We start from the raw sequence: 23,939 nt of genomic DNA on the forward strand, positions 1-23,939 counted from the left end.
CACACACGTATATGTGTGTATATATGTGTGTGTATTTACCTGCTTAAAATAACTCTCAACCATGCAAGATAAGACTGCCGCCCATGATCTGATGGACAATTCAGTTTTTATTAACTCAACTTACTTCTCCTTAATTGAGAGGTCCTTAAGATAGCGAACATCTGAATTAGGTTCCCTGAATAAAGAAGCATTTCCTAGATCCTCATAATATATAAAATGTATTCTAAAAGAAAGAAGTAGCCTTCTGAGCATTGTTCTGCAGTTATCTCACTGCAATTGCATTATACAGTCATTTTTGGGCAAGAGCTGTCAGTTCCGGAAACTAGACTGCACCCTTCACTTGAGTATTGCGTCCGAATTTTAATGTACAAAACATTTTCTAATGGTTCTGGAAACCATGCAGAATGCTCTATATCCAAATCTGTCTCTACCTAAATTTGCTCTCTAGTAGTTCAACCTTTTTGGTATTGTTCTTTAAAGTTACAAAGTGCATTTTAATATTTTCATTCTCAGTTTTTAGTATCTCTTGAAGCTTGATAAGTGTATAGTTTATTCTAGCAAAGTTCAACAAACTGCAGTGTTTTGGAGCAAGGGTATCTAGCTCTCCCTAGTTTATTGTGTAGCTCTTAACAATGCATCCTAAGAAATTTTAGACTTGTCATCTCCTTTTCCAAACCCATGGACTTCCTAACCAAAATTTTATGTTATGGAAGGGAAGGAGATAGACAGCAACTGATCTTGCAGAGGACTCCTTTCTCAGATCTATTGTCACCAGTCAGTGTCAAAAACAAACAAACATAAAAACTCATCTAGAAAATAAGGGCACCCTAGCAGTATATAAACAGTAAGCTGTTTGTTAAAAAGGCAACAGCCTGCAAAAGAAGTCTGTGCCTGTTTGATATACTGCTGATAGCAGCTCTTCTGCATCATATAAGACACCAGAGCAGCCAGCAGTGCAAATCAAAGCATTCAAATATCTTCCTCTTCCCTGCTCCCCATATTTGTTGATTGGATTTTAGATGAAAAAGTAGTCTGTGTTGGAGTTAGAGAAATACCTCTTTCTACCACCCGCAGTATTCTTTTATTAAAATTTAGAAGTGCAACTGCAGGCCTTCACTTTATTATAGCATTTGATGGTTAGCATCCCTAATTGACTGTTCTTCCCAGGTGATTTGTTTCTGTTGATGTAACATCCTTGTCTTATTTTGACTTCTAACATTTCCTATTGGGGTTGGGAAATAAGTATAAGAACAGACATGTAGACTGCTAAGGGGCAGTTTTAATTACAAATGTGAAATCCTTGCACGGAACCTGCTATCAGAAATATGTAGAATCTGAGTTATAATTTATCCTTCTAAATAAGGAGTGTGCACGAGCACTTCAGGAAACTGGACTGAATTTGGAGCTCTTGTCACATGGACACTCGCCTTGAAAATCACATTTCTCTCTACTATATTTACATGCAACACTTAGTTGCTATAAAAGAACAAAGTTAGTTGGTGGCTGGAAATATTCTTTCAGGCTGTTTACTTTATATATTTAGCATCACTTTGTATTTGGTCAGTTTCCCTTTTATTGTCAGTGAGGTTCCTGTTCACTGAAAAGATCAGAATTTTGAAAAGAAAAAATTCAGGGCATACCCCTTAAAGAGTATTCTGTCAGAAACTTTAATTTTTAAAAATGAACCAATTTCAAATATTAAAGTTGACTGTGTCACTTTAATCCAGTCAGGACCATTATATGGATAGCAGGGTATTAGTAAGAGGGATTCCATTTACATTATTTTCTACAGTGAATGGCCAGGATGCCTGTTTTTTGGGTCAGAGTCTCTGCCCAATTCCAGCTCCTTCACCGCAACTAACCAGCACAGAGCAACCAGAATTTGGCTTCAGCTGCCAAGTTGAGAATTTTCCCAGCAGGACTCCTGCCTGGGGTAGGATGCCTGGGGAGGAGAGGGGGGAAGGAAAGAGAGTGGGGTCCACTACAGCAATTCACACACCAGCTGCCATAAGTTAGGAAAGACTGCTCTAACTTATATTGGGGCTGGGATAGCTTGAGATAGCTAACCGCCTCCCCTTTCCCGCACATTGAGAAGATCCAGGTGCAAGAGAGAATCTGGCCCTTTGAGGAGGACATTTACATTTAATGTCTGATGAAGAGAATGGCAAAAAGAAAAATATAGTACAACTTGAAAAATCACTTGTGCTAGCAAAACTACATTAATAAACTGAATCTGATGAGTTCAGTAAGAATTCAAGTTACTGTAGGCAATCTGTTTAATAAAAAATGCTTTTTCTCATAGAAAAAGTAGAAGAGAAGATTAAAGAGCCCATTAAAGAACCTACAGAGGAGCCTTTGCCAATGGAGACAGAAGAAGAGGAGCCCAAAGAAGAACCCATAAAAATGCTGATAAAGGAGGTAAAACACCTTGCAACCAAATAGAATCTTCTGTTTGTGTATGTATTTGGATGCACCTGTAGACATATTGATAAAAGATTATTGTTAATAATTTGAGTCCTTAGATTACAGGGGGTGATTTGAAAACAATATTTTTTTTCTCATGACATTTAATGATATTTTTTAATTTAAAAAGAAAAATAGAGAGAAATTTGGTGGTAAGTCAGTAAGAACTTGAAACTCAAATAGTCTTACCTCTAAATGCATTCTGATGTATAAAGTTCTTTCTCCCATTAAGCTTGACATATTCAGCAATTCAACTTGCCCTGGATATCAGGGTGTCTGAAATAATGAGATGGATCTATATCTTTATTGTCATAATTTTGAGACAAAAGCAAAACTTCCTGTATACAGTACAACCAATAAGTTTAGTTTGTCAGAAAGTCACATCATAGAGAACCTCTGCAAAAGTAAAGCACATTTGTTTCCCTTAAATTACAGGAACCAAAATAAAACTTTTTGTACTCTTTTTGTTTTGTTATGTAGGTAAAGTACAGTGTTTAAGAACACTAAGCTGCCCAACCAAAAATAAAACTTTTTGTACTGTTTGCTTACAGATCTGCACGTATTTTTATGACCAGAACATTAAAACAAGTCATAATATACATACAGCAGTGTACAGTACTGGAAAGGCTACACATCCAATTTGTCATGCTTATTTTTGAAGCAGTCAATGCTTTTTGCTAGCTTGTAAAGGCAATTTTTTGCTTCCTTTTGTAAAGGCAATTATATTTTATGTTCAGTAACTTGTGTAATCCAAATCTTGTCTTTCAAATCACCAAACTTTCAGAATAGACAACATTTCTTGAAGTTTCTCTTTGTGGTAGACATCACACAATAATTTCTTCATTTAGGCCTGATTCAGGGAAACATCCCAATTCAGGCAAGCATATAAGTATGTTTAAATTCCATTGAAGTCAACATTAAGCATGTGCTTAAGGGCTTTCCTGAATCAGGCCCTTGATTTAAATAGAAACAATAGTTGTAATATAATAACCAAAACATTGTTATGTTTGAGAAGACCGATGAAAACTAATAATAAGACACTATAAGAGGGAGGGTTTTTTAAACATATTAGGCACAAAAGAAGTTCTAGCAATGCTACAGGCCCATTACTAGATGTAGATGGTAAAATTGTTAATGACGCAGGACAGGCAGATGAGTTCAGTAAATATTTCTGTTCTTTATTTGGAAAGAAGCAAGATGTACTTGTATCAAGTGAGGATGAAGTACTTTCCAGTCCATTATAGAGGATTATAGATTACTTCTCTTATGGATGAACACTCTTGAATCAGCAGGCCTGGATAATTTGCTCCAAAGAGTCCTAAAAGAGTTGGCTTGGGAGATCTCTCACCCGCTGGTCTTAGATTTTAATAAATCTTGAAATATTGGGGAAATTCTAGAAGACTCTAAAAGTTTACTAATGTGCCATTATTCCAAAAGGGCTAGCGGGATGATTTGGGAACAGGTCAGTTAGCCTGACATCAGTCCGAGGCAAAATAATGGAAAAACTGATAGGGACTTCAATTAAAAATAAAAAGACAGGACTATAATTAATGCCAGTCGATCTAATGTTATTGAATTTAGGTCTTGTCAAACAAACCTGATTTCATTCTCTGAGATGTTACAAATTTGGTTGAATAACTTCAAAGATGTGTAATATACTTACTTTTGTAAGATGTTTGACTTAGCTAAAACAACAGTGCAGTACTATATTGGTCCCAGGATATTAGAGAGACCTGAAGAAGAGCTCTGTGTAAGCATGAAAGCTTGTCTCTTTCGCCAACAGAAGTTGGTCCAATAAAAGATGTTACCTCGCTCCCCCTTGTCCCCTTAGTATTGCATGACATTTTGATTAAAATAACTAGCACAGTATGATATCAGTGGAGCATGTTAAATGGACTAAGAACTGAAAAAGTAGTCATCAGTGGGGAATCATCATCGAATTCTAGTGGGGTTCCACAGGGATTAGTGCTTTGCCTGACACTACTTAGCATTTTAATCAGTGATCTGGAAGCAAATATGAAATCACTGCTGATAAAATTTGCAGATGACACAGACTGCAGAATGGTAGATAATGATCTTATGGAGCAACCTGAATGGGTCCACGTCACTAAGAAATCCAAACAAAATGTATTTTAATATAGCCAAATGCAAATGTATGCATCTAGGAATAAGGAACACAGGCCATACCTACTAAATGGTGGAGTGTATTTTGGAACGTGATAACTCGGAAAAGGATTTAAGGGTCATAGTGAACAGCAACTCAGTGTAGCTTCCAGTGTGATGCTATGGCAAAAAGGGCTAATGCAATCCTTGGTTGTATAGACAGGAGAAGTAAGAAGGAGTAGGGAGATGATATTTATATCAACATATGGCATTTGTGAGAATGATAGAGGAGTCCTGTGTATGATTCTGGTGTCCACGTCTTAAAAAGGATGTTGAAAAACTGGAGAGTGTGCAGAAAAGAGCCACAAAAATGATTTGAGGGCTGGAGAAAATTCCTTACAGTGAGAGACTTAGAGCACAATCCTTTTTATCTTATAAGAAGATTAAGAGTGACTTCATTAGTGTTTAAGTATCTTTGTGGGAAGAAAGTACCAGGTACTACAGGGCTTTTTAATCTAACAGATAAAGAACTGGTGGCTAGAAGCTGCAGCCAGAGAAATTGAAATTCAAAATTAGGCACACACAATTTTTAACAATGAGGTTGATTAACCATTAGAACAAACTACCAAGGGAAGTGGTGGATTCTCCAGGTCAAGACTGGATGCCTTTCTAGAAGACATGTTTTAGCCAAAGACAAGTTATTAGGCTCAGTATATGGGTAACTGGGTGAAAGTTATTGGCCTGTGATATACAGGAGGTCAGACTAAGTGATCTAATGGATCCATCCTGCCTTAAACTGTATGAATCTATTAATATAAATCAGGCTGTTGATTAACATTATTTAAAATAAATAAATAAATAAATTTTGATTCCACATTCTTCTTCGTATAGCTGATGTAAATGTAGAGCAACAACTTTCAGGTGGTTAAGCCAGATAATTGTGTCTCGAGTAGCAGAGTGCATTGCTGTGATGCCTTCTTTGTATTTGTGAATCGGGCATTGAGTTGTTATATTAATAATGTTACATTAATTTTCCACATTAATGTCAATTGTATATAAATGAAGTAGCTGAACAGAGAACATGGGTGACTCTTATAAGCTTTATTTTTTTCCCCTCTTAGGAGCCAAAAGAGGAAGAAATGACTGAAGAAGAAAAAGCAGCTCAGAAAGCAAAACCAGTTGCAACAACTCCTATTCCTGGAACCCCATGGTATGTAGTTAACTCCAAGTGCACACACCTTTGATAGTCCAATTCCTTTCCCTTTTGTATGTTGCAGAAGATGTGTTGGTGGTGAGGAGTGTGGTGCAGTTGTTGGAACAGGAAACTCGGAGTCAGGACTACTAAATTCTTTCCTGGCTCTTTCACTGACTCAGTTTCCTAGAGCCATTTAGATAATTTGCATTGCCTCTGACCTGTCTGTTAATTGATTCCAGTACTGTACCTCCTTCACAAGGGGAATGGAGCTTAACATTTGTAAAGTTGTTTGAAATCCTAAAATGAATATATTTCAGACTTCAAAGTAATATTAACGGTATTATTGCAAGATCTCTAAATAGGGGGAAATGTAACCTAATCTCTGGAAGCAGAAATAGAACTGTAAAGGACAGATCTCAGTACATTTTTGTGTTAATAGGAATTCTGGGAATATTTCATTTGGATGCGTATCTGTTAACCATGTTGGAGCCCTTCATTTTGAAATTGTTGCTGGTCAGTGTGCTAATATGAAAGTCGTCATGCTGTGAAATAGATCAGAGAACCTACCTGAAGGAAAGAAAAACCACGAGTATCTGGAAGCAGCTGCTGGCCATTTGCAAGAAATTTATACACTGTTCCAAAAAGGCTTTTCAGTATGATAAAAATATAGGGTGGATATATACAATACAGACTGGAAAAAACTAGTGGGAAAACCTCTGTCTCTCTCCTTGGTGGATTTTTAAATTTTTATTTATTTATTTATTTATCTATTTATTACATGTCCTTCTTGCACACAGTGCATGGGAAATCGGATTCTTTTGGCCACAATGTCTGTTGGAGCCGCACCTACCCTCTGGGTGTCCAAGGAGATAAAGAGCAGAGTGGGCCCAAGCATGTCTCAGTTCCTTCTTATTGCCTGTGGCAGCAAGAAGAATCCCTGTAGAAGTCATGTTTCTGTGCAGCTCTGTTGTAGATAGTGTTAGTGATGAGTTAGTATAGTTGTTACATAGTTAACTTTTAGTTTGCCTGTTGGCTTTCAAAATCAATTTTTTTGTATTTTTACTAAGTTTTGCATAGATAGTAGGCTTCAGAGACTACTTTTTGAGCAGGAGAAGGCCCGGGTCTTACAGGATATGTCTACTCTGTGTGGTGGGAGGGTCCTAGAGCTTTGGTTGTAGCCCAAGCCTGAACGTCTATACTGCAAATAAACAGTCCCATAGCCTGAGCCGTGCAAGCTCAAGTCAGCTGACATGGGCCAGCCACAGGTATCCAATTACAGATAAGGCATACCACAGAGAACAAGACCTCATTATCCTCCTCTGTGTCCACCAGTCTAGTATCCATATGCTTATTTGGTCATGCCTGTATTGGGCATCCTGGGGTATGCAATCATATTCCCACAAGACAACATCCCCTATCCCCTTTCTAGGGGTTAGATCTTCTTCCCTTAAGAGTGAAGAGGATCAACAGGCAGAGGTGGAGGACCAGGTGATCCCAAGAGCAGTTTTGTCATTTTCCCCTGATGAGGCAGTCAGACCCACTACACCTTGTCCAACAGACAACTTTAAGATGTTCTAAGACATGAGGAAACGTGTGGGTGAGACCCTTGACATCCTGCTGAAAATCATGCTGGCTCACTGATATCCACTGAAAGGAGCTGTCCAACTGAAAGTCAGAACATTCTGCGCCAAAACAGGAAATTTTCAATAAGTTTAAAAAGCTAAATGAAAGAGGTTTCCTATTTGGGCATTTCCGCATCAGTTATGTCTCCCTCAAAAACACCCATTTCAGCAAAATTGAAATATTTACTAGCTCTGAAACCATCTCAGTTTTCCAAGTAGTTCCATAAAGTGTTCATTTAGCAGCAGTATGTGCACATCACCCTCCTATCTAGTGCTACACTGTATTTTCTCAGTCTAGAGTGGCTGTATTCCTTAAGGGGCTTAGTCATGTTTTTCCCCCAGTTTGGGAGACCTAAAGTGTAATGTTAACGGGTTGCCACTTTGAGCCCTTAGCAATCTGCTTCCTATACCACCAATCAATGAAGCCTCCTTTTTTTAGTAGACCTTACACTGACGAGAAGGAAGGGAAGATTCAGACCCACATGGTAGTCCCCCGTATATATTGTTTCATAAAGACCGGTTTACTCTCAGACCTCATTCTAAATTCCTAGCCAAAGTAGCTTCAGAGTTCCATATGAACCAATGTATTGTTCTCCCAGTCATCTTACCCAAGTCTCACTTAACCCCAGGGGATGCAAAACTTCATACTCTTGATGTAGTAAGGTCATATTACCATCACAGGACAAAAATATTTAGGAACACACCTAGATTGTTTGTGACTTTGTTGATAGGTTTAAGGGCCAGGCAATATCCTGATAGAGATTATTAAAATAGGTCTTCAGCAGCTGTTTAAGAGTTTGTTAAAAGCTAGCCAAGTGAGATCCATCTAGCCACATTAGAGTTCATTCCACTAGAGCTCAGGCAACTCCTGCTGCATGTCTGAAGAATGTACCTATTTCTGAAATGTGTAGGGCAGCCATGTGGTACTCAATCCACATGTTTACAAGACACTACACTTCGGTAGATGATTCCAAAACTGATGCCCATTTTGGTAGGGCTGTCCTACAGTCATTCTTTAAATAGGACTCCTAGTACCAACCTCCAAACAGATGACTGCTTGTTAGTCACTAAAAGTGGAACTTTGATTCTTTGAGATGTGTTGTTCATATGGATTCCATGACACTCCCCCCTCTCTCCCGCCTCCTGAGCCACTACTAGAGAGTACTATTCCTCCATTATTCTGATTGGCAAAGGAACTTAGGGTTGGTTGGGCCTGCTCCACCATTTATGTCCTCAGGTGTGGGGACATGAGGCCATTCAGGACATGGGTGTGGCCCTAATGGACACTGATGGCAAAAGAATCTGATCTTGTGAGCATGGAATTCATGTAGATAATCTCTTGAAGATCCACAGTGACTGTAAGATAAGTAACCATTCTTTGTGTCTAAATGCTGGAGCCTAATAATGATGTCATTTCTTTGCAAGTCCAGTTTAACCATTAATGTCTCTTTAATACCTGGCTTTTAGAACACGTAAAGTCAAGTCTCTCCTAAGGCTACCTCTTTAACTACTAACCTAATAAAGCAGGAGTTTTCACTTCGGAGCATGGTCTGTAAAGTTCAGGCAGCGCTGTTAGGATTGCATTTTCACATCTGATGACTTTTTATCAAGGTAGGGGAGATAGGTACCTTAGTATTAGTATCTGATTCAGACTTCTAGACCCAATACTTTTCTAGAGTGGTATTGGATTTTCTATGTCATTTGGTAAACAATGTTGGTAAAATTGGATTTTTGAGCTGTGAAGCCTACTATGTAAACTACCAGGGAAAATCAGTCCTTCAGTTCTCTTAGGGAAAATAGAAATATCTAACAGTTGTGTGTTAAATATAACCTAGACCTCACTGTGACCTACATTCTGGTATCCTGTAACGTAGTAGCAAGTGAGCTCACAGGAACAGAAAATCACATGAATGAGAAGAGCTAGACCAAAATAATACAATACATATTATTTCCTAAATAGAGAGTTCAGGCTACACTTTTATATATTTGGTGGAAACAACATAGGCAGATCAGTTAGAGGATAGATGCACTTAGAAGTGGCTCCCCTCTTCTCCTCCACAGAACTCAACTTTTCCAATATATTGGTGTGTGAGTTATTTTGTGTCTTTCCCTGTGGATATTTTCTTATGCCTCTCTAATGCGCCATACAGTTTTTGAAGCAGCAGCTGCAGAGTGAAAATTGACTAGGCTCTTGTCAGTTTTACTTTCCCTACAGATCAGTAGCAGCGACACTTAAATATTTTCAATTTTACTCTTCTGCTGCTTTTTCAACCAGCAATTTTCAGTAGTAGTATCATGCAGAATCACAGCTCTGTTGCTGAGTGAGTAGGATGGTATTGTGTTGTTTCTCATTTAGAAAGTTAGCTTTTCAACATTAGAAAGCTGGGCTTTTTAACAAAAACGTGTTTTCTGTAGAAATTAAAAGTTTTATGCCACTTGTCAGAGAAAGTTCTCTTCTGGTGATTGGTGAGTGTGAGTTTTTTTAACCCTGTTGAAATGCAGAATCATTCATTTAGCATCTGTTTGTTTTCCTCTATTTCTATAAAGTGGATAGTGAATAGCTGAAATAGATTAGAAATCTGAATTTTTGTAGGGCAATGTTAGAAAGTGTTGTCTTTTTCTGGATGACTTCATATTTTCAGTTCTCATGGGTGATATAAAGCAGGCATATGCAATTAATATAGATTAAAGTTGGTGCATTATCTGTTTCAAAATTCCTAGGTGTGTGGTATGGACTGGAGATGAGCGGGTTTTCTTCTACAACCCAACCACTCGTCTCTCTATGTGGGACCGGCCAGAGGACCTAATTGGAAGAGCTGATGTGGACAAAATTATTCAGGAACCGCCTCACAAAAAAGGAATGGAAGAAGGAAAGAAACCAAGTAAGAGCAAAATCATCATTATGAGTCACTATTTTCTCCACCACTTTCTTCATAGGATTACTAAAGAGACAATGAACAACTTTTCACACAGGCTTCATTTTGTGCTTATTTTCAAAACAAGGAGCATAAAAAAATAAGTAATAGAACTACAAGCAGATTTTGAAAAATGAGGTGTAATTATGAAAACTGAGACAACTAAGTTAAGAAGCTGATTGCAATAGTAATTGCACATACAGTAGAACCTCAAAGATTTGAACACCTCGGGAATGGAGGTTATTCAAAACTCTGACATGTTCGTAACTCTGAGCAAAACATTATGGTACAGTACCTTGCAGTTAGTGTCTTCTAGCTGTGGCTGGGAGAGATCTCTGCAAAGGTGGCATCTGGCAGCATTGCCTGGTTTGCAAGCTGCTCCCTGCCCTATTTGTGTTTCTTGCCTTTGGGCTGAACTGGGGGGTCTGCTCCACACCCTTGGTACTATAAGCCCCAACCTCGGCTGCCTCTCCTTGGGAGTCACCCTCCTCTGTGCACTGCCACTGGCTCCAGAGGCAGCACGTGGCAGGGGGTTGGCACCAGTCCGCTGCCAGCACCCCTCCTTCCCCTGCCCCTTGCACTCCCAGAAGTGCTCACGGGATCCAGGACTGCCGTGGGCAAAGCTTGAGCCGCACGGTGCACAGGCTGTGGCCCTTTAAAAGTCCTCCAGAGTGCAGGCAGCAGCTCAGACTCCAGCTCTCGCTCCAGGCCAGGCTTTGGCTGCAACAGCAGCAGTTCCCATCCAGCTGGGGTGCCACAGCTTCTTTCCTGAGCTCTGACTGAGGTTGCAAACTTCCGCCCCTCCTGACTGGGAGGGTGAGAGGGGGGTGGTGGTGAAAACAGCATCCCCTCCCGGCGGGGTGGGGTGGGGTCCGGGGTTGCAGCACAGACCCCAGTCTGCTTCTGCATGCTCGGGCTGCCTGGGGCTGGGAGGAGGGGCTCACACAGCAGTGCCTGTGAACCTCAGCATCTTCATCTCCTACCGGTAAGTGGCTGCCCCTCACATGGCAAGTGGAGTTGGGGACAGGAAACTCAGATGTGCTGACCTTTAAGATGCAATAGAGGCACAGTATAGTATTTGCTTTCTTTTCTGGAGTCAGATCTATGGGGGTAGGAGAGAGGGTCACATGCACAGAGTCCCTTGGAATTCTTGCTGGGGTTAGGGATGATAGTTCGATTACTTAATTTTACTGAAGTGAATGAGTTCATCATTTTGGATTTGTGTATTTATGGTTCTGTTTTCTGTACACTAGACCAAACTTTGGCAAAAAATGTGTAAAACACAAATGAAAATAGAATTCTTAAATCTTGGTGTAGGAAAGGGATTTTAAATGTATTTAGTGAGCAGATTTCATAAGAATAAACGCCCTCTTCTGAATGAATGGAAAATAGAACATGGAAGAGGTAACTTGTGGCTAATATTTACAAAACAAGGGCATTGGCACTTGCTATAACAATCTGATTTACAGGGACAAAAGATGGAGAGTTAAGCATAATGCATAGTGACAAAAATTACAAAGCTCTGATGATATTTCTCTAAAACTGAATGAAGAATGTGTATAGTTTCCTTCAAAATAATGGGTTAAAATTGTGATCAGGCAGCTTTATGTGGTATACAAGAGGCTTCAGGCATAAATTGTGAACTCTTCTTTACTTCATCTAGAAGACTTTTAATGAAACCTATCTTACAGTTAAAGAAGATCATGAATCAGCAGAGGAAACAAATGATGATGAGCCTATTAAAATAAAGAAGCGGAAGTAAGTTAACCTTGAAAACTCATAAATGGACTAATTTAGAAGGCTCCATCCTGGTCTCAGTGGCACTCATGCAACCCTGTTGAAGGCAGTGGGATTGCCTGGGTGTGACTGAACAGGATTACTTTAGATTTCTGCTATCTTTCTTGCTAATGTTACGTAGGTTGAGGGTTTGGTACATTTTAGAGCTGGGTAGAATTCATGTTGAGAGAGAATTCCATCTTCTGTGGAAGTCATAAATAATAAATGTGTGTTTGTGATAGAGGCTATCAGAGATAGTCAGATCTCCCTCAGGAGCATTTTGAGCTGTCTTTACGTTATACAGTTCTGGGTCATTAGCATATGCCACTCATTTGCCCTGCTTGTGTTCACTCTAGTTGTGCAAGTTTTTCTTGCCCAAAAAGACAGTGGTCTGGATTTTTGAGCTGGAGTTATTCTATAAAAGGTCTGTTTTGAGTGTGCTGAAAGATCCTGAGTGATTTTTTTTGCTTTGTTTGATTTATAGAAAATCAGGGCAAATGTTACTGCTCCTAGAACTGTATGTACATTGTTATAAGAATAATTATTCACATCTTGGTATTTTATGTCATTTGATGTAATCATGAGGTAGACCCTGGTTATGTCTTTGAGAATTTAGAATAATACTTGGTCCCTTCTCGGAACACAGAATGTCTCAGTAAATCTCCATGGGGAAGCAGTGTATTTTTAAAAAATGTCTTAACATAATTGATTTTTTTCCGATGTTTCCCCCCATTATGACATTTGTAATGTAGATCAAATTGAGTCTAACTTGCTAAGTCATGTTCTTTTAACTCAATAAAAAGAGCTGATGTTTTTAACTAAGAGGTAGAATGTAAATCGAGAATAAAACAGAAGGTGGGTTAAACCTTTAACCATAAAACTACTATTCTTTTTAGTGATTTTTACATTTACTTTTGTGAGTCACTTGATAATACTTAAAACCTCAATACCTTGTTTGTATTTATTCATTCTAATGTGCCAGTCTTTGACAAACTTCTTGCAATGGTTTGTACAAGCCTGTATGGCTGGTATGATCTAAAATTTCAGTTATGTTTGTGATACAGTTAGATTTCTTAACTGCGGTGTTAACACCACTTCTCAGAGGATACTGTATGTTTCATTTTTACAGGAAAGATGACAACAAAGATATTGATTCAGACAAGGAAGCTGCCATGGAAGCTGAAATTAAAGCTGCACGTGAGAGGGCCATTGTCCCTCTGGAGGCTCGAATGAAACAGTTCAAGGATATGCTGCTAGAGAGAGGGGTCAGAGGAACTATCCTTTTGGCGATAAAGTAGAACCTTGTTAATTCTTTGCTAATTTGCAGTTTAATAACTGTCATACATGCTAAGCAATCTCATCCCATTTCTGAGGAAAGTTTGAATACAAGAAAGGACTGTGGTTACTGAGCCCTGTTCTACGCTTACCCGGCAATTCAGCGGCAGTTGACGGGAATTACGCAAGCTACACAGAGTAGCTTGCGTAACTCCTGTCGACTGCTGTGCTTCCCTTCTGTGTGGTGTCTTCACTGCACTGCGCCGATGGGAACTGCGTTCCCGTCGACGCAGCACTACGCTACTTGAGGGGGTGGATTTACTCAGTCGACTTCCTGATCGATTGAGCGGGTCTACACTGACCGCTCAATCGATCCCGAAAGATCGATCTGGCAGCAGCGACTTTGCCGCTGCCAGTATAGACGTACCCTAAGATAATCAGTTATCCTAAATAATTAAAACTGAACTAAGCTGTGAAAATACATGAACAAACTACATTCTATGATGCCTTATCTTTTTCCTTTCATACCCCATAATTCTTTAAGCCAGAATCAGTCAGTCAGTGTGAATTAGCGAGATTCAGTTATATATATTTAATTTTCCAATGTTAACTTTCAAGTTTCAACAGCATGTGGCTGATGTACAAGAATGGGGCAGGGATTTATCCCCTTCTTTCAGACTTTGCTGTTTAAAAACCATGTGGTATATTGACAGGTCAAAACAAATGTAGGTAGATGGAGATTTTTTAGAAGCACAAAAGTCATGTTAGGAACTAGCATCCATTGAAAATCAGTGGGAGTTGAACACCTCATTCCTGTTTATCCTTTAAAAATCTTCCCATAATCACAACATGAAAAGAGAAGAAGTTCCACCTCATCTTTCCTTAGACTATTCTGCTAACATGTAAAACTAGACATTTCCATTTCAATTAAACTGAGCTTGAGGCTTGTTTGATACCAATTGACTTTTATAGATGCATTGGCTTCCTAGAATGGAAGCAATGTTTATATGCAAAACAGAAAAGGTTCCAAGGTTAAAGTGATGCTGGTATATCTTTTATTTTGATCCAAGGCAGTGGAATTTTATGGGTTATTCCAAAAAAGTTCAATTGAGAGGAGCTTGCAATACAAAGATCCATTTGCGTGTGAGAAACTTTTAATTTAAAAACTCAAAATATTTAGCAAAGGAACAGAGCAGTCATGGGAAATCAAAATGCAGAACTTCAAGGTTCTCTTCTGATGTAGTGATTTTTAAATGCCACGCAGTAGTGGTTATTTTAATGGGTAATTAGATGTGTGTTACTTCTGTGTACTTATGTAGAGGTTTTCAGAGCCAATTAGTGTGGAAATTTGCCATGCTAACCTCCTACCGCTTGTCATCTATTAGTGATGAAAACTTCAGGATGGATTTCGGTTATGTCTTTTTAACAGATGTCCTGTAGATTTCAAGCAAAATTACACAACCTTTGTATTTTTGGGGGAACTTAATTACCAGGCAAAATCCAGTCTATTTTTTATTTTTTAAAGGTTTCTGCCTTTTCAACGTGGGAGAAGGAACTGCACAAGATAGTTTTCGATCCTCGGTACTTGCTTCTCAATCCTAAAGAAAGGAAACAGGTAATAGAAAGGTTAATTCACTTCAAGACACACATCTGTTACAGGCATTACAAATAATCTTGGAGTGAGAGTATAATTTTCCTTTTAAGCCTCTCCTTTTGGGACTTGTGTTACAGATGTCTTTTTTTATCGTTTATTTTCAACAAACAGAGTAGGAGCTGGTACTTTCTCTGGTAGTAAGATGTATATCATGACGCAATGAAAGTTATACATAGCTGGGAAGCTGCCAAAAAAACAGGTTCCATAGAGAAGAATCTTCATTGTCACACCAAAATATTAATAGAATGAATAACGAACGCATTAAAAATCGGAGCAATGAAAAATTCAAGCATATGCTTTATTATAAGACAGACTCAATCAAGGAATCCTTTCCCAGGTGAAGGGAGAAAAATGAAAAAAACTTGAAAAGCTTATGAGAAGAATAAGCCACTTTTCTTAACATATTTCCCAGAATGTTTCAACTTTATTTTTGTATTAGTAGATTTAAATCCTCCAAGTCAGTCTCAGGTTAATAAACAAGTTATCGGAGAAACTGTTCATATGACAACAAATACTGCTGTTACATCACTTTCCATAAATGCATTGGGAATGGATTCTGAGTATTACAGAAGCTATTCCAAACTCTGTATTGCTGTTGCTATGCTAATATGTGAGTGCTGCATAAATAGATGGTCTCTATTATAATGGTAATTAATCCTTTAGTGCAAGCATTCAGGGTTACACAGGATGCCGTGCTAATATAAAATGTACCAGTCATTAGGGGAAAGGAGGAGTTCTGTCCTCTTGTAAAGAGGTATCTAACAAGGATGGATAAGTAATTCCTTCCAAAATAATGAGATGATGTGTGTGTGTATATTTTTTTGAAAGGGAAATAGTATTAATTATTTTGGATATTGAATACTGCCAGGGTACATCTACTAGCAGAGCTTGGGAAGGTAATGGTAAAATGGCTTCCTTAGGAACTGTCCTGCAATTGGGGAACTAAATGCTGGGTCGAAAGACTCATGCAAAGGCTATCCGTGAGTGAAATTCCTCCAGTAATATGAGGTCAGATATGCAGGTTTAGTGGGCCAAAGCAGGTATACCCTTCCACAGACTATTTGGGGAAACTCTACAAGTTGAAACACATGGAGTTTTCTTTCCCTTTTCCTTCTCTTTCTCCAGCATGCTTTTCCTTCAGAGGAAATACATATGGCTCCAAATTTGTACATCTTCTGTCTGGTTGGTGTTTCTCTAGGTATTTGACCAGTATGTGAAGACCAGGGCAGAAGAAGAGCGCAAGGAAAAGAAAAACAAAATAATGCAGGCCAAGGAGGATTTCAAGAAAATGATGGAAGAAGCAAAGTTTAATCCAAGGTAGGTGACTTATTTCACATTCACATACGAAAGCTTTTACCAGGTCGAAATACATTTTATTTTTCAGTAGTTAATTTACAATCCCTTTGTTCCTTCCTCTTTCTAAACTGTAAAAGAAGGGGGAAATGGACTCTAGAAAAACCTTGGGTTTGTTGAAATGTATTTTTCCTCTGCATGATTATAGGCCACTAATCAACAAAGTACTAGATCTTGGGGGGTTGTTGTGTTTTATATATTCTAAATTACTGGTTCAGAATGTGAAGAAATCCCCAGCACATGGCTGGATGGTGACTCATTTTTTCATCGAGTGTTCTCATACAGCTCTCGTAGCCTTTGGTGATACTACTGAACTGTGAGAAGTTTTCCTTGTAGCAGAACATCACAGTGTATGTGTTCGGGGCTTTTCTACCGTCAGTTAAAAAGTGTGTATCCTATATTTGTGGATGTGTAGATATCATACGCAATATTACAGAAAATGTTAACTCTGCAGTATAAACATTCTAATGGATCTATGACATCCAAAAGTATCTATTACAATAAGTATTGTGGTGTTTTTAGTATGGATATTAAATATTCTAGATGCCTGAATTACTCATTTTCACAGTTCTCATGCAAACAACTCATAACCATCCTTATGTCACTTAAAAGCTTATAAGAGTTGTATTTTACATTAGATATATTTCAGTGTCATTTCTAACCTAGATCAGACAAGAATTCTTTTATGTTAAAACAACAGTTCATTTGATTCACTTCAATTTCATTGATTCAGTGACATGCATTGAAATGTGCTGGAAGCCAGCATGTGCAGGTTTTAGGCTAACCAGCTTAATTGACTTAACATCTATAAAAACAATAATCAATCAGCGGGTTTTTTTAGTCATCCAATAACGGAAGTTGTAAGTAAAATTACATTTTTTGGTGACTGAGGGATTTTGAGTATTTAAAATACATTAATGGGTATGCTTAATGTATCCTTCAGAATGATTGACTTAGTACTTTGCAACCCAAGAAAAACTAAAACTTTTATCTCTGCGAGTGTTTATATTTACTAAGACCAACACTGTTTTTGCACAGAATAAAAAAATTAAAATGGGGGAGAACAATATAATCTCCAGCTGAGGGACTTCATGTTTTGTTTTACCCTTTTCATCTTCTAGTGTCAGTTCTTTGTCGAAGGCATTGCTGCACTTCCATGGGTATCAACTACTTAAAAATCATCTACCCCAGTCTAACATGCTCAAGTTTGTTCTACTCTTTATACAGCTCGTGTTCTTCAATATAGGTGTACATTCACTTTCTAATCTTTTTGAACAAGCTGCCAAGTTTTCTTCTTGTTTTAATTTACCCTACAGCAACGGTAGGCGGGATTTTCCAAGTCTAATTATTTCCATGCTGTGATGAACACATTCGTATGATTATAAGTGTCTCACGTATTCTTGGGGCCAGATTTGCATCAGATCTTGGAAAAAGCACAGTAGTGTTTTTTTTCGAGGTAAGTGGCAGTACTATACCTACTGCACACCTGAGACTGGAATCTGGCCCTGGAGGTGAGAGAACTGTAATGGTACAGGGATAATGGGTGGAAAGCCCTGCACTACTTCATCTGCTTGTAGTGCTAAAAATATCCCAACTCCTTGTGTCATAAAGTTAAGCTATATAAAGTTAATTGCAAGAAAATTAATTTATCCACTGTTCTACATTGACTAACACCAAATGTTGAATTTCCCAATGTCACTCTTAGCACAGTTCAGCTGCAAGTGAGTGCATGTAAATTTTAGATTGCACAGCCATGAAATATCTGGACAGATTGGACTGCAGTGTTAATCCCCCCAAAATTAAGGTTTTTTACATAAATGCATTAAGTAAATTTATTTTCTTTGGTTGCATTGTAATCTCTTTTCCTAAGCCTGCACACTTGCACAGATAAGTTAAGTATAAATCTTGAACAATATTCTTCTTGGTATCTGCTTAATCATAACTCACTCCTCTTTATAGTTTATTGGTCAACTATCTGTATAGTGAGAACAGAGATTATTTTTTTTTAAGTTGTATTTTGGCACGTGATGTAGCAGAAGAGATGGTGTTTTCTGCTGAACCTAGTTCACAGCAAAGATAGCTCGACCAAATCAGTTCACTTGCCATTTTGTTACAGAGCTACTTTTAGTGAATTTGCAGCCAAGCATGCTAAAGACTCGAGATTCAAGGCAATTGAAAAGATGAAAGATCGAGAGGCCTTGTTTAACGAGTTTATCACAGCGGCAAGAAAGAAGGAGAAAGAAGATTCGAAGACCAGAGGTGAGAAGGTAAGGTGGTTTTAGTTCCAGTGGCGTGAGTGGTGGGAGCTTGAACGGGATGGGACAAAGCCAGTGCTTGGTTTCCAGTGTTCTTTCACTGAGATTTTTTGTTCCCAAACCTTAGAGGTTTCAAAATGCAAGTACTTGATTACTGCTTTTTATGCCCTTTTTAATTAATCTTATTAATTTTGCAGGTATATCAATGTCTTGATAATGTAAATACATTGATAATTCTTTTTTTTTTTTTTTTTTTTTTAATACCAAGCAACATCATGCTGTTTTAACTGAAATGATACTTGTCTTTTTAAAAAAGAAATAAAGATGATATCCTGGAGAATGAAAAGGATGCTTGTCCTCTTTGGCTAGAAAATCCAGAGTTGGCCATTACCTTCCTCTTCTCTCAGTGGTGGCAGTAAGATTTCAGAATTCTTTGTAGACTGCTCCATTTAAATTTCAAAAACCTGCTTTATCTCCTTTTTCCACCTAAAAGGTAGCACTTTCATGACTTTCTAATCTTTCAGTAAACATACCTTACGTATAAATTACTGCTTATCAGAATTAAAGGTCGACTATTAAAGATTAATGAATTCCAAATGTCATTTGGCTTCAATGTCAATACTCAGAAGCAAGTGCTCACCACTGGGGAAGCAGGCTGCTATGGAGATAGCATCAATAGTGTTACCATCAGTATATGAAGCCACTTCCCTAAATGTCCCTGTGTGTTGTGTGTGAATGGAGAAAAATAATCTCTGAAGCCTAATCATTTTTGACATTTAAAATCTCCAACATTTATTGTGTAAAACAGAGCTAGTGTAAATTCCACTTAAGAAGCAATGGTGAGCGAGTAGCATGACACTTGTAGAAGAGAATATGCTGTGTAGCACACAGGAATTGGGATACCTTAATAATTTAAATGGCAATTTTGGATAAGTATTTCCAAAGTAAAAAATTTGATTCCTCTAATTTGAGGCATTATTGGTTTTCAAATTACATTTATTTTATTGCTGATATTTTCAATAAATGATTATGCTTTTAGAGAAAACTAATGAAATCTAATTGAAAACTGTACCTAAACTTTTACATACTGTATTTGAACCACAAATGTGGAATTTTAACACTGTTGTTGCATTATGTCAATAGCCTACTTGAAAGTTTAAAGAGATGTAAATGTTTTTAGCTTTTAATGTTGCATGATTGTTCTAAATTAGACAAGTTAAAAGAGGAAAGATTGTATTTCTGTTTGTATTTGAAACTATTGTTCTTTCTCCAAAAGCCTTTTGTAACCATTTTATGTATTCTGTTTTATAACAAGTGGATAGACTTTACAGTTATGTGCTGTGCGGCCTGTCAATCAGTTCAGTCTGACAGCTGTCAATCTCTGACACGCAAAGTATTATGGGATTCCCTAGTGAGGAAAGAATTGGTATCTCTGTGTGGTGACTTTAGCCTCCCGCAGTTCCGGTACTTTACATTTTTTTAGTTTTTTCCTTGTGAAGTGATGAGAGTTGTGCCCAGAATGTGTTGACTGCAAAAAAAAAAAAAAAAAAAAAAAACCACTAAATAACTTGCAGTATTTTCAGCCTTATTTTCTTTTGCATTTAAAAAAAATCTTAAAATAAAAAAATAAAATAAGGCAGCTAAAGTGTAAAGTGAAGCTTTCTCAGCCAATATTAAAAAATCCAAAGGTTTTGTATTAAAGAAGGTAGGCTCTTCACAGAAATCTTTAAAGTAAGGGTTTGAAATATAGTTCTTGGATTTCCTACATTTGAGATTTTATACTAAACAGAACTATGGCAGCCTGTCTTTCAGATGGTCAGATAGTCCTTTTTATCACTGTAATGTGTCAAATCCTGCTCACCTTTACTCATATGAGTAAGAGAAACTCTGTAGGTACTATTCAGGTGAGTAAGGTGAGTGAAGTTTGGCTCAGTGTGTGAATTTTCATGGTGAAGAAATGAAGGAATCAAGTGTAATATGGGTTGGTAACATGGAAGCTTCTCTACAAGTTGTCATACTGACTGGGAACACTTCCTTGGCCTCTCCTCAAAATAGACACTGCAAGAAGACTAGCATAAAAGGCCACAAAACTCAGTGTAAGCTGCAGTCTCAGCCATATATATATACTCACTTTGCCAAGATTATAAGGTTAATGCACTAACTTTATGCCTTCTAACCCTTATCATCCTATACTAATAGCTTCCTATCTGCCATTCTGCTCTGATTTAGGCAGTTGGCTTGTTCCTACTCTGTTCTTTCTCAGCTCAAGAAACTTGAAGTTGGCAACATCTTGAGCCTTTACCTAGCAAGATGACAACATCTTGTTAGGTTATTGTTTTAATTAATGGCTTGTTAATATCCTGTCCCACCTAATGTCTTGAGACGGCCTGTCTTAGTGCACTGCCTTGTGCCATGTGCACTGTAACCAAGAATGGTTTTGGGTGCTGAAACAGTATTATACTCTTTTGTGTGTTAAGTCTGTTGAAAATGGTATTGAGTTTTCTAAGGAAGAAAGCTATTGGCTACATGATCTTATTTACTACTAGACAGGCCAGTAGTATAGTAATAGTCAGCTAAGACAATGTCTGTTCTTCTTGGCTGAAAAAAGGTGACAAGATTATGCTGCCTTTAAAGAAGGGGAGGGGAGAAGACAGCTGACTATTTCTGTAGTAACAGGAAAGAATGTTGTTTTGATTCTTGAGCTGCAACTAGTGCCAATATATTACTATTTGCAGTTGTACTTTGGTTGTGCAGTGTTTGAGTCCTCTTTTGCGTTATAAGAGGAACCACTGACTTTCATCAGGCTCTCAGGATGGATTAATGAAAATCATAGTGACCAGTGGAAAATGAAGTGGAAATACTGTCTGTCTGTGTACATATATATTAAAAAGAGTGCTCCTGTTTACACTTCATCCAGTAAGGTACCCTTACTTTTATAGACTTCTGTAGTAACATCTGAAAACTTCTTGTTTTACATTTTAAATGTAAGTTCCTAAAGCTGATGGCTTAGAAAGCTTCATATTTTGATACTGCTTGCATGTTTTATTTAAGATCAATTCTGGAACAACATACAGCATTTTATAAAATAAGTAAAAGGTTTTGCTTTGCATCTTGTTCAACACCCATAAGGTAGAGTTACAGTACTGTAAGTGAAGAGTTATAAACTTCTCCACTGTTAACACTGAAGAGTTGTTTCCTACTTTCTACTGTACTTGGCTTCTGTCTTAAGATGGCACAGGAAAAGTCCATAAATGTTCTTACAAACCTAAGCAATAAAAATGTTGTCAAGAGCCAAGTTTGTCAGCAGGGAAGCCTGCGAATATTGGCTCTGATCTTCATTTTACCCTAATATGTGGTAATAACTGTGTGGCATTTTAAGAGACCTGGAAGATTTCAGTTGGCTGATAAGGCACACAATTTGATTGCCTTACATTAGTCTTCAACTCCCATTGTTAACATCTGTTTGTGGGAGCTGAGACTTTTCAGGGAGTGCAAAATATATAGCCTAGGTAGTAGTAGTAGTATACTGCAGTAAAGGAACTAGTTATGGTCTTGTTCCTATGCCACTGGGGCTCGGTAATGCTGTGAAGGCAGCATGCTTAATCCTGGGCAGAGAGTGCTTTGAGCCATTCAGTGGGCTCTAGCCTTTCAATAATTGATGTGAATTGGCTCCTCAAAAGGAGTCTTGTTCTCATGATTCAGAAAGATGGTGGCTTAAATGCCAAGGCCTCCAGGGTTTGAAGTGGTGGGAATTAGAGAACAAAATCTTAAGGTCCCAAAAGGGACAAGGAGGAACATCCACCCTGGGTTAAAAATCGTTACCATCTGTACTGTAGCTGCTCTTGCAACTGCTGATGTAATGTTGTATTGCTAGTTTGATTCTTCTATCCTGAGGTCCAAAGTTAGCATAAGACCAGATCTATTAGTCCTCCATGTTGTTGTAGTTATATACAGTGTTGAGGGGGTTTTATTATATGTAACATGCCATTTCCATTTTTTCAAAGAAGTAGCTACAAATATTTCTTTATACTTGAATAATATATTTTAAATAGAACTGCTGAATTACATCATATGGGCACCAATTTTAAATATATCCATCTTCTTAAGACTATAGCCTTAATCATTACATGTGTTCCGTTCAAAAAGGTTTAATGAAATGTAACTAAAATCCCACTATTGATCTTAAACAGGAGATCTTTGTACTGTTTGCCATTTCGTGGCAGATACAGTATTTACCTCCATCCACTATATACTTGAAGCATGACCCCATGGGTATTTGTGCTACCTACTTAGGGCTCTGCTTAAAATCTAGCTACCTTCGGTGTCCTGGATGCCCTGAAATACTGATTTGTGCAGTACAGCAGTTGGAGGGATTACTCTTTTAAAAGCTCAGCAAGGAAGCTTAAATTAGAGCAGAGCAAGAAAATAAAGTGTGCAGATGAATAATTCCTTAAGAAATACAGCTCATCTTAGATTTTGCTGGTCTTCCTAGTGGTTTCTGTTTTAATATATTTCACAAAAATTACCCTCAAAGCGGAAGTGGATTTTAGATATACTGAACTCTAAAATTCAATATATTTTTAGCGATTTTGATGTTCTAATATGTAAAATTCATATAGTTGGCTTTGTTGAGGTAAGTCTGCCTCTTTTTCGATTAGCAAACATTCCAGGAATCAAAGTGTGTTACTCATGAATTGTTTTTCTTCCCATATCTTCTATTTAAAATATAGATTAAAATGGACTTCTTTGAACTACTGTCTAATCACCACTTGGATAGTCAGTCTCGCTGGAGCAAAGTGAAGGATAAAGTAGAGACTGACCCCCGTTACAAAGCAGTGGATAGCTCTTCACAGAGGGAAGACCTTTTTAAACAGTACATTGAAAAAATAGCTAAGGTATGTGTGTAATAGATAGGTGCTGGGTAATACTTTCACTGTTACCTACACTGTTGTTAATATATTTAAGCAGTTGGAGAGGAAAGTTGTAATGTGCTATCACTTCTGTAGTGATACACATGGAATGCAGCCAAATGTTTCCCAGTTCCTATTAGCTGCAGACATAGCTAGATACTCAGTTCTATAATCTAGCTGTTAATCACAAACTCCCAGATCATTCCTTGACACAGGTTTACAATGCATTAGCACTGTCCATGCTGATTCTGCCAGTGTGCACAAACATGGAAAATGGAGAAGGTACTTGAGAGAACTCATCAGGCAGAGAGAGGGGCAGAGCCTGCAGTAGCTCTTTTTTATGAGACTCCATAGCTAGGTATTTCCAACCAGGCCAACAGAGTTTTCCTTCTTCCATGTGGTCTCCTTTCAACTGGGC

The 23,939-nt window shown here is 37.9% G+C and overlaps 1 protein-coding gene across 9 annotated transcripts in view; it reads left to right on the forward strand.

The window, feature by feature from the left end:
• Positions 1-23,939, forward strand: part of TCERG1 (transcription elongation regulator 1) — a 46,701-nt gene that overhangs the window by 13,916 nt on the left and 8,846 nt on the right. For all 9 annotated transcript variants that reach the window (XM_067567282.1, XM_067567285.1, XM_067567283.1 and 6 more), the window contains 9 exons: positions 2,303-2,418; positions 5,688-5,776; positions 10,105-10,265; positions 11,990-12,056; positions 13,204-13,339; positions 14,875-14,964; positions 16,202-16,320; positions 18,473-18,623; positions 23,342-23,506. In XM_067567282.1, coding sequence (XP_067423383.1) covers positions 2,303-2,418; positions 5,688-5,776; positions 10,105-10,265; positions 11,990-12,056; positions 13,204-13,339; positions 14,875-14,964; positions 16,202-16,320; positions 18,473-18,623; positions 23,342-23,506 — 1,094 coding nt within the window. The remainder of the gene's footprint in view (positions 1-2,302; positions 2,419-5,687; positions 5,777-10,104; positions 10,266-11,989; positions 12,057-13,203; positions 13,340-14,874; positions 14,965-16,201; positions 16,321-18,472; positions 18,624-23,341; positions 23,507-23,939) is intronic.

The sequence above is a fragment of the Emydura macquarii genome, unplaced genomic scaffold (genome assembly GCF_026122565.2).
Source record: "Emydura macquarii macquarii isolate MOO-44397 ecotype Brisbane River unplaced genomic scaffold, CSIRO-AGI_Emac_v2 contig_2768, whole genome shotgun sequence".
NCBI lineage: Eukaryota > Metazoa > Chordata > Testudines > Chelidae > Emydura > Emydura macquarii.